This window comes from Euprymna scolopes, chromosome 39 (assembly GCF_053919585.1).
Source record: "Euprymna scolopes isolate OS-2025 chromosome 39, ASM5391958v1, whole genome shotgun sequence".
NCBI classification, from domain to species: domain Eukaryota; kingdom Metazoa; phylum Mollusca; class Cephalopoda; order Sepiida; family Sepiolidae; genus Euprymna; species Euprymna scolopes.
The window spans coordinates 18,191,469-18,203,554 of record NC_136520.1 but is presented as its reverse complement, the minus strand read 5'-3'; the positions used below and the strand labels follow the sequence as shown (position 1 = coordinate 18,203,554).

General features: G+C 34.4%; 1 protein-coding gene across 1 annotated transcript in view; it reads left to right on the top strand.

Annotated features, from left to right (window-relative positions):
- Positions 1 to 11,776, top strand: part of LOC145263659 (uncharacterized) — a 43,325-nt gene extending 31,549 nt beyond the window's left edge. Inside the window, exons 5-6 of the mRNA XM_080120531.1 lie at positions 1,510 to 1,593; positions 11,428 to 11,776. Of these exons, the coding sequence (XP_079976657.1) occupies positions 1,510 to 1,593; positions 11,428 to 11,589 (246 nt within the window). The 3' untranslated portion in view covers positions 11,590 to 11,776. The remainder of the gene's footprint in view (positions 1 to 1,509; positions 1,594 to 11,427) is intronic.
- The last annotated feature ends 310 nt before the right edge of the window (positions 11,777 to 12,086 follow it).

Sequence of the window (12,086 nt, the reverse complement as noted above, 5' to 3'; positions counted from 1 at the left end):
TTGGATGTTACAAAAGAAGAAAATCACCTTCGCTTGACTCTGTTATTGGTCACACAAAAGCTAACTATTGAGCTGAACATATTGCCATGGGCTGCGATTTTTCATGTCTTAGTTTGATTCTTTTGTTTCATAGTATATCAACTTTTAATGGCGAATCCAATAATTTTGGTAAAAGTTTTATATTTTCAAACATAAAAAAAGAAACATATGATGTTTGATCATTTTACTTTGCAGCATATCAACTTTGTTTGCATTATTTAATTAAAAAAAAATGTTTTGCTTCAAGTTGTTTAAATTGGTGTTTGGTTTGGTTGTTTTGTATTTGAGTTTGCACAACATGATTGAGTTTTGCAAAGGGAAAGGAAAAAAATAATAACATCAATGTTTTATGACAGGAAGCTAGTATCTTCAGACAGCCTGATCTGGTATCAGCAGACTTTATATTAGAATTTGTTGACTTTGCTCTGATGTGAAAAAAATATTGCTTTATTTTAATCCTATTTTCTCACATTGGAGATTTTCCTTTCACAGATTTGGTTTTTAACTTTTTTCTGAATGCTAAAATCTTTTTCGAAAACCCAACATCGCAGTTGTAGTAATGGTTATGTTATATTTGGCATACATTCAAGTTCTTGTTATCAGTGTTCTTTGCGATATGTTGGAGTTATATTGTGTCCGAATAAGTCTTTTTGTCGCCAGTGTTGTGACCTTGAAGTTACCTATAATAAATAAAACAACGAGGTGGCATATTTACAAGAGTGGGTTTTTACAAAATAGTGTTACACAAAGACTGCTCATCCTTCGTCATAGGTTCTTCTATACACAATGCCTAGAAAAGTCCATATAATTAGGAAATAGGATTAAAAGAAAAAAACTACAAGGTTTGTTCTGTGAAGGAATTATTTAATGAAATCATGTTCTTTTTTTTAAAAGAAAATTTATTATCTATAAATCCAATAAACCAAACTACTTAATGGATTAAAAAAAATAATTAATTGTAAACTGTTTACTCACAAAATATTCACTTAAAAAAGAAATTGATCTGCAAATTGATCTGCAAGATTAAATTTGTTGAATGTTTAAAAAATTATCTGAACCTAAAGCGTAAAATCCATCTACCAAAATTTTTATAAAATCAGCTATTACATATATATATATATATATGTAGAAAAAATAAGACAATAAAATGGCAAATGATTAACACAAATTTTAATTATAAACTAACTAAAAAATATTTAAACAAATAAGGCATGATAATGGCTTAGGTTGACTTATTGATTTAAATAATGGTGAAGGGTTTGGATTGTAATGCTGGAATAATAAACGAAAAACGTTTCGAATTTAGAGAATCCAACGCAAATATATAAGAGCATCATTCGAACAGAAATCCCTATTCATCGGGTGTGTGCGTGTGGGGGATGAGTGATAAGTGTTTTATCTTTTTATACTTTTACCTTTTCCCCTCTCAAGCCGTTAATGATTTAATTTTCATTCAATCGCTTTTTCTAGCAACACTGTGAAGAAATTCCTCACCATGAACTGACGAAAAGGCTGACCCTCCGATGGGAAAGCCTGTGTCCAGAAAAGAAACAGGTAAGTTGCTGATCATACACTCATACGGACATTCACATATGATGCGTTCGAAAAAACTTCTTTTGATTTAGATTCTTTGGAATACTATTCTCATCTTGGTTATTTTTATTTTTGTTTCAGCTAATATAACAGCCAACATTTTTCACATGCAACATTTTGTTTTGGCTAATATAGCAGCCAACATTTTTTACATACAGCATTTTGTTTCGGCTAACATTTTTCACATGCAACATTTGTTTCAGCTAACATTTTTCACATGCAACATTTCAAACCTGCAAATGTTTGTGTAAAACTTAAGAAACAGATACAGAATTTTGAAGAGAATCTTTTATTTCATTCATGGTGAGAAAAAGGTGTAGTAGAGAGTAAAATATCTGAAAGGCAGTATATGTGTTGACCAACAATGACTGCCAATGTGGACTTAGTATTGTAGAATTTAATATAATTAAATACAATATGGAAGCCATTAATTATTATGTATATATATATATATATATATATATATATATATATATATATATATATAGTAGATGAGAGCAGCATTTAATATATATAGGATGGAACGATAAAATTGTTACCCTAGAAAGGATGACATGATTCCATTTCATCCGAAAAAAACCGATTTCCTTTTTTTGTTGCAAACCATCTACTAGTTGGCTAGTTGTGTACAAATCCTAAGGGCGATAGGAGCCTTCTATCATGTCTGAAATTGACACAATGTTCAGTGAGCGAGATCGGAGATGCGCTGCTGTACAACTCATACTTCTACCAATCTAAGTTATCACAACAGGATCATTGCCAGCACCCTCAAAATGCAAATCTGAACCGTTCAATGCTTGAGGACACAGCTGACCCATGGTTATGGTCTTTGGTGTGGTTTCAAGTGAGGGCTACATCATGCCACCTTACATCTTCGAAGTCAGCTTGAAAGTCAACACCAAAGTGTACCTGGATGTGCTGAAGAGTGTGGTGGTCCCTAATAATGCAATCAGGTGGCTGCTAGCAGCAGGACACTGCGTCGGCCCACAAGTTCAAAGAGACCCAGGTTTGGCTTAAGACTTTGTGCCCTTCTCTCACTCCCCCCCCCTCCTTCCTCGACCTCAACCTGCTGAACTACTTCATTTGGTTATATGTCAAGTGCATCACCAACATGACTTCCCACCACAATTAAGAATTGGCTGATCGCGCCATCTTCTGAATATTTGCTAAGTTCCCGCCGGCATTTGTGGAAAAGGCATGCTCCCAATTCCGGACCTGTATCGAGGCAGTGGTTGACACTGTAGGCGGCTACATTGAATAGATGCCGCTCTATTACATAATCAATTTACCTGAATTAGTTTTTTCAAGAAAAGTTTTAAAATAAAGCTGAAGTGTTGTTTTCTTTAGAGCAACACTTTTATGTTCTCCCTTGTATGTATGTATGTATGTATGTATATATATATATATAGGTACGGCCAAAATGAAAGGAGGGAGTAAGTATTTTTGATGGAATCTCTCTTTAAAAATCTACCAAAAATCAGTACAAAATTTTCACTGATTATTAAGTGAAGAATGAACTTTATAATGGTGTACTTTTTTTTTTCATAATCGATATTTAATATATATATATATATATATATATATATATATATATATATATATATATATATATCCCCCTTCTTTATCTGTGGTTACAAATATGCTTAAAATAATCAGCCAAAACTGAACATAAAGCAAATAAACAAACAAAAAAAAAACAACTGTGCACGTATCAGATTTTAAGGTTGAAAATCCGAATTTTGAATTTATTTTTCATCTTTTGTGTTTTGAAGTGTAAAATTCATTGAATATGTTAATAATAATTATTTCAGATTAGCAAAAAAAAAATTTTTTTTTTCATTATTTTTAAGAGAAACACTACTTTTATATCTTTGAAAAATAAATGAATAATTTTCTTTTAGTGAGCGCAACATTGCTAATATATCATTAAATAGGAAATGAATTGATAAAAAAAAAAGCAATAAATAATTTTGCATTTTGCTAAAAATACGATAATTTCTTTCAGCAATTTGTCCTTATGTGACATTACCTCAGCTATAGTAGACCATAAGGCCTACAAACAGTTGTTTATATTACAAAGAGTTATCTCCCCTTTTCCAAAATTATGTCAAATTCTGATGAAAGTCCTTACTACAAATTATGGGATGAAAAATTGGAGGAAAAACAGTTTTATATGGTTTATGGAACAAAAACAGTTTTATATAGTTTATGGAACAAGCACATGGTTCACAGGTTAAAAAAGTGAAAATGATGGTAATGATGAAATTAAAAATACATTCAATTTATGAAAATAAAATTTATGGTTGCAAAAAAAAATATCAGAAAAAAAAGCAGTTTTAGTTTATTTTTATTTACAGGTATTTACTAGGAAAAATTTAGAGCTTAATGAAAATTAGTGTGAATGAAAAAATATAAAGCGAAAATAACATAATATTGAAGTTTCTTCACCATAAATGGCATTCTGAATTCTAATTTAATTCAATTATTAAAAAACGATCTTGTGCCTAACAGTGCCCTCCTGGGGAAGCAAATAAGTACTGGTTTGTCATCTGATGATGCTGTGACTTGCGCTTGATTTAGTTTAAAGTGTAGGAGACTTGCATCTACCACACTCTCTCGTCCAGAAACAGTTGGTTCTGATGGCAAGATAGGGTCAAGATGACCAAGCATGATACTAAATGCAGGAGTTGTCGCCAACACATATAGCACCTAGCATTCCCAAAATGGTTACTCATCTGATACTAGCCAGCTTCATCGTTGCTTAACTTCAGGCATTATGTAGGCAATAAATATACATATATATACAAGGGGCGTGCAATAAGTAATGCCCCTAACCCACTTCTCATAGCAGTAGAGCAACGAAACTTGGCACAGTTATTAGTCTTTCTCTACATAGGAACCACCCAGAGTTATGCATTTCTCCCATTGTTTGATGCAGCTCTGGAGACCGTTTTTGTAGAACACCCCAGGTTGGTCCTCCAACCACAATGTGACTTCAGAAATCAAGGCTGCATCATCTGGGAAACTCTTTCCTTTCAAAAACAACTTCATGGCTGGGAAGAGGTAAAAGTCAGAGGGTACAAGGTCAGGAGAGTAAGGAGGATGGGGAAGGATTTCATAACCACACGCCCGTGCTTCTGATCTGGCAACATGCGAGTTGTGGACTGGAGCGTTGTACTGCAGAAGGAGGGTACCTTTGCTGATCTTGCCCCGCCTCTTGATTTTGATTTCCTCAAAAGTGAAGCATAATAGGCTCCTGTAATTGTGGTACCCTTTGCCAGGAAAGCTGTCATCACTACTCCGTCCTGGTCCCAGAAGACTGTGAGCATGACCTTGCCAGCGGAGGGCTGCACCCTTGCCTTCTTTGGAGGTGGTGAGTCCAAGTGCTTCCACTGCATTGACTGGGCTTTGATCTCTGGATCATAGTGATGGACCCAGGTTTCATCCTGTGTAATCAATCTTTTGAAAAACTTTGACCCATCTTCTTGGCACATCTCCAAATTCATCCTCGAGCACTCGACGCATTCTTGCTTCTGGAATGGCGTGAGCAACCTGGGAATCCACCTGGCAGACAGCTTATGCATATGCAAATGGTCATGAATGATAGTTTCCGCAGACCCTGTACTAATCTTGCCATCTTGGGCTATTTGGCGAATAGTAATGCGCCGATCTTCCAAAATGGTAGCCTCAACTAGACGGACAGATGCCTCATCAATGGCAACCAGGTCTGGGAGGTGTTTCCACAGACTTCCGGTCATGTTTGAATTCACGATGCCAACGTTTTACAAGGTCATATGATGGGGCATTATCACCATAAGTTTCTTTCATTTCATCAAAAATCTCCTGTGGTGTGCGTCCTTTCAAATATAAAAACCGGATCACTGCTCGACATTCAACAGGCTCCATTTCACACCTGACTCAGTTCAAACACCTGTAAAACAGAAACCACAATTAGTTCAGAGCTGTAATTTGCCACATAACCTGTAGAGATATAAATCATTGCACATGTAAAATTTCAGCTAGATCAGACAACTGGAAGTGGATCAGGGGCATTATCCTAATACATACAGTGGCACCAAAAAGGAAGTCCGCAATTTTAAACTAAATTGAATGTAACCTATACCTCATTTGATTCACCTTTTATTCCTCTATAATTTTTTCTGTTTGTATTTGACTTTTAATTGAAGTATCCTAGTGTTCACGTCAATTTAAAAAATTAACTTCAAATTGAGACGGCAAAAAAGAAATTTTTCAGCAACAAATAAGCTTAAAACCAGCTTAAAATATTCATTTTTAAGGCAACAAAGCATCTCTAATCGTAATTGTTTTTGCTCCTGGTTATACAATGTAACATTTAGTCCATATTCCTCAACTTTCTCTTAGTGATCATCAGGAGATCATTAATCTCCACCTTTCTGGTTTTTCCAATTGAGAAATCATTGATTGCAGATTGAAATGTGATGAGAAAACGGTATGAATGATTGTGCAAAAGAACCAAGACACCGGCAGTGTTCGTGATGCCTCTAAATCTGGTCGTACAAGAGTTACTTCTTACAGGAAAGACAATGCTATAAAGATCTGCAGCCTCAGAAGCAGATTTGAAACGACTCCCCAAATTCAACAACAGTGTAATCTTTTTAAATAATGCTCTCTTTCTACAGTTAAGAACAGATTAAAGGAATGTAATTTGCGAGGCTGCGTTGCAAGATGCTAGCCAATGATTATTGTAAAGAACAGAAAGTGCTGTCTGAACTTTGTCAGATGCAATGAAGATTATGACACTTCATATTGGACGGAAGTGATTTTTAATGACAAAAGCAAGTTCAATAGGCTAGGCAGTGATGGTAGGCAGTACGTCCATCGAAGGAATTTAATCCTAAGTGCACAGTTTCAATGCTGCAAGGTGGTAGAGGTTCAGTTTTGTTGTGGGGCGTTATCAGTACCAATGGTGGCAATGTTAAGAGATTCTTTGAAGAGCATGATATTCCGTGTTTGGCCTGCACAATCTTCAGACCTCAATCCGATTGAAAAAGTAAGGCATTCCATCAAGCAACAGCTACACAATGATAAAATTTCAAATCTGGAAGAACATTCCCTATCACAGACCGTTACATTTCCAACCCATTTCCCTGACCAGCAAGAACAACACGCATCACTGTTAGATCTGTTTCTGACCACAGTCCCCAATGATTGCGTTACGAATGCCCACAGCCCACTTGGAAATGCTGATCATGTAGTGATAATAGTTGAAATTGCCCTAAACTCTAGAGCCAAAACAGTAGAGCCATTACTCAAAATGAGATATTATAAAAAAGCTGACTGGGAAGCCATCAGGGATCTCATCAGAGACGCCCCATGGTAGAATATCTTTTCACTTCCTGCTGAACAGTGCGTAAATGAGACCGCTGAATGGTTCAAAACAACAATTGAAGCACGTGTTCACACGCGGAAATTTTATAGCAATCCCCACACTCCCCAATGGTTTACTTCTACTTGTGCAGCTGCCATCGCGCAAAGGCAGCATGCGTACTACAGATTTAACCAACATAAGTCCAGTTCAAACAGCACCAAAAAATGCATCGAAGCACAGAAATTAGGAACCTGTGACTTCTGGAAAATCTACAATAGTGTAGTAAATAATGGGCAATCAACAATTCCCTCACTATCCAACAATCATGAGGTTGTTTGCTCAGCAACCGAGAAGGCTAACATGCTTGCCAGTCGGTTTGCCTCCAACTCCACACTGGACCCTGCTAACCACCCCCTCCCTGACTTTCCTTTGCAGACGGATGCCACACCAGATGATCTGGAAATCACCCCATCTCTGGTGCATGGCATCATAAAAAATTTTGACACTTCAAAAGCATGTGGACTTGATCTCATCCCAGCTGTGCTATTAAGAAAGTGCTCTGCTGAAGTAGCGCCGGTTCTCTCCAAACTTTACAACAAATGCCTTAAGGAATCTTGCTTTCCTGCCTGCTGGAAAACTGCTTCTGTGGTACCAGTTTTCAAGAATTCTGGCGAAAGAACTGACTCAGTAAATTACCGCCCCATTAGCCTCCTCCCACTTTTTGCCAAAATATTTGAGTTCATAATTAACCAAGCTCTAGTCCATCACCTTACAGATGCTAAACTTCTGACCGACGAACAATACGGATTTAGGCAAGTCCGTTCCACGGCAGACATCCTAACTATAATCTCTGAGCATATATGCGATTCACTGGACAAAGCAAGGGAGGGTAGAGTGGTAGCTCTAGATATATCTAAGGCTTTTGACAGGGTATGGCATGAAGGTCTTCTCAGGAAAATCAGATCATACGGTATCACTGGAAGAATCTTTAACATAATTAAATCCTTCTTAGATAAGAGAAAAATCCAGGTTGTCATCGATGGTCGTACATCCAAACAATATGATATAACTGCGGGAGTGCCTCAGGGGTCTATCCTTGGACCTCTATTATTCCTAATATTCATAAATTACCTCCCTGACAAAATTGTCTGTGAGATGGGTATATATGCTGATGACACCACTCTCTATAACCGACATGACAGGAAAACAAATGAACACAAAAACACTAGAGGATGACCTCCGATCTGTAGTGAAATGGGGACAAAAATGGATGGTCAGATTCAATGCTGCCAAGACTAAACTTGTTTCCTCCAATAACTACAAGAAACCTTCTCTACCACCAATAGCAATGGTCAAAGACTCTTTATCTGAAAGCACATCCTTTAAACTCTTCAGCCTAACTTTCACAGGAAACCTCAGTTGGAAAAATTACATTGAGACCATTGCCAGAAACGCTGCGAAAAAGGTAGGTTCTCTCTATCGTTCTAGAAAGCTACTAACGCCCGAAAGTATCCTGTACCTCTATAAGGCCACCATTCACCCATGTATGGAGTATTGTTGTTATATTTAGAATGGTGCATCTGCTAGACAAGGTTCAAAAGAGAGTCGCCAACCTAATAGATCCTGAACTATCATCTAAGCTTAAGCCTCTGTCTCATCGACGTAATGTAGCATCCCTCTGCCTGTTCTACAAGTATTTCAATGGTGAATGCTCTGATGAACTGCAAGCACTTGTATCCCCTCAACGTTAGTACCCCCGACAAACCCGTCAAGCAGCAAAATCCCACCCCTTTACAGTTGAGATCCCTAGATGTAAAAGAGCCTTCTAATCCAGTAGTTTCTTCCCCAGAACCGCTAGACTTTGGAATTCCCTTCCGAGTTCCTGCTTCCCCAACTGTACTGACATGCAGAAGTTCAAGTGTAACATGAGCCGACATCTTGCTGCCCAACTCCCCACATAGTACCCCTATAGTTTGTGTCCCTGATAGTAGCCCCCTACATCAAAGTGGCAATGTGCCTTGTTTGGGGTGAAATTGCAATAAAAAAAATAAAAAATAAAAAAATTTGGACAAAAATTAAAGAGAAGTGGGATGCCCTTTCATCAGAGTATTGTCACAGTCTAAATCAAGGAATGCCCAAAAGATTGCAAGCTGTCAAATTGCAGAAGGATTATACTACTAAATATTAACTAGTTCATTGTGTTCTTGTTGTATTTGTGTTGCATTAATGTTCTAAAGTTACATTTTAATAACAATTTTCCATAGTACGGAGTTTATCTATGCCTTCTCGATTTGAAGTTAAGTTTTTAAATTGACGTTAACACTATCATAGTTCAATTAAAAGTCAAATATGAACAGGTAAAATTATAGTAAAATAAAAGTCAAATATGAACAGGTAAAATTATAAGCGATATATCTATATATCGCTTATGAAAAAAAAAATTAAATCCTTATAAAGTTGATTTTTCAAATCATTAAAACAAACGTTAAAAATAGATGGAAATTTCATTTAGTCCTGTAAAGGCCACGGTAGTTTCTTCCAAACTATCATTAAATTTTGGATTTTTTAATTTCACCAAGCGAAATCTATAGAGTAAGATAAAAGACAGAATTATTTGAAATTAAGATACTTTTGTTATAATATTTTTGCATATTCTTATAGCAAGTCATCCTAAATCTAATTTCAACAAAGAAAAAATAAATGATTTTAAAAAAAAATTTAAATGTGTTATCCATTGAGACAAAAATGAATTGTATTTTTTTTTTTTAGAAAATTTAAAATTCTATTAAAAATAGTAAACGTTTTATATTATTCATAAGAAAAAATTCAGGCTTTTATCTTTGTGGAAAAAAATAGTTGCTAAAGAATAATGGATTTTAATAGATTTAAACAAAAACTTGGTGTTTCTTCCAGTTTTTGGCTGTGCCTATGTATATATATATATATATATATATATGTATATATATATTAGGACGATTAATAAGAAAAATCGGAACTTTTGAGAGTATTGGAATCGGGAAAATTTGAGTCTCATTTCCAATTCCAAAACGATTCTTTTATTTTTTTCTGGAAACACAGATGTATTTATTATTTATGAGAACATTGTTTTTTTATAACATAAAAACTAAGAGATATGTTGTTATAACATAAAAACTAAGGGATACGGAACCAGGATTACTGGGTTCAATTTGATTATTTTATTGGTAAATTATGGTAAACAAAGTAAGTAATCAAGAGTTCACTTACTTTTATTGCCTTAGGAAACCATTTAGAATGCACACACTTATTTTAGCACCTAGGTGATAAAAGTTAATGTGATATCCCCTCGAGTTAACAGTTAAATTAATAGGGTTAAGCCTTGGGTCTGATGTTGTCTGAAGTGGTCATCTTTGAAATAATCCTGTGTCAGAGTATAGATATTTATACATATATTTATGTATATTTATCCATGTAGAGGTCGGTAACTTTCTTGCATTTTATATTTATTTTATTTTTATATTTTCATTTATATTTCTGTGCGTATGTGTAAGTGATATATATGTGTATGTTTACTTCTAAAATGAGTGTGTATGTAAATTGCGAATACCAGTTTTTTCTCGAACTGGGTGGCCATCGGAAATGTCTATGGTCTTTGACCACTGGCTTGAGGAGACAGAATGTTTGATTTCTCAAGTATTTTATAAAGCAAAACCAAAACATGAGATACATAGGAAAGGGATATAAAAGGGAATAAAAAATAAGAGGTTGAGATATGAAAGGATAAAAACCTGTGAGCAGTGGATTGTTCAAAGCCCTTACTTATCCTCCCCCACACATACCCCCCCCCTCAATATTAGGTGACAAGATTCTAATTTTGTAAACGAAATAAGGAAATGTTTGTGTATCTTGAAATGTCAGTTTTCGAGGGTAATTCTTGGCCTGAAGATGTAATCTCTCCAGCAACGGGTGATTACAGAAACATGTATGCACATATGGAGCCATCAATGTTTGTATAAATAAATTTAATATATATATATATATATATATATGTGAAACTGGCATATATATATGAAACTGGCATAAGGACATTAGCGTAGAAATAAAAACTATACTATAGGTATGTAGAGGCTGCATAGATTGTAAATAATGGAAAAAATAAACAAAAATATAGAAAAAGTACACAGGGAAAAATAATAAAAAAAAATTAGATAAAAATAATAGAAAAATAAAATAATACAGAAAAATAAAGACGAAAATAAAATTGAAAAAAAGAAAAATTGCAGTTTTAATTTTAGAAAATTGGTATAGTAATGTCTGTAAGGGTATCCTAGAAGCCACTTGGCTTCCCAGATACTCTTACAGACCTTAATATGCAATATCCTACATTGAAATCAGTTCTACACTGATGACTGAACTCGTGTCATCTATGAGATGTATTTTATGATTCTAATATTTTTGTTTTCCAGGTTTATTATGACATGTATGATCCGCTGAAAGATCAGGCGAAGAAATTACAAGAAGCAAATGAGGAATTAGCCCGTAAGCAGTCAGAAGAGGCGGCTGTAGCTGCGGCCAACATTTTGGCAGACGATTCCATTGTTATCAAAGTGGAAAGATTGGACACTTAAATCAGATTTTTTCCATAGAAACTTTGAAATCAGAATTGAAACAAAAATATTTTTAAAAATTGAAAAATGAGCAAAGAGTGAAATCAAAAACTTTTTTATTTTTCTACATTTTTTAATGAACAAAACTCCAAAATATTTAGAAGCAATAATTTAGAGTTGTAGATGAAATAAAAAATTTTATTTATTATTTTGAATTAAAAATTGAAAAAGAACAAAAAACAATTTTCAAATTTAAATATTTTTAAAGTAAAAAAAATATGACCAAAGAAAATCAAACACCACTTCCCTCATTTAATAAATTGTACAATTTTACCATTTATAATTAAAAAAAAATTTTGAAAACAAAAATAATACAAAAAATTTAAAAAAAAATCTTTTTACTTATGTATGATAAAAATTTTAATGTTAATTTTAAAATATTGACCAATTTTTTCTGTATTCTCCAATACTCAGTAAATTTTTGTCCATTTCAATTAAAAATAGTTTTTTTAAATTAA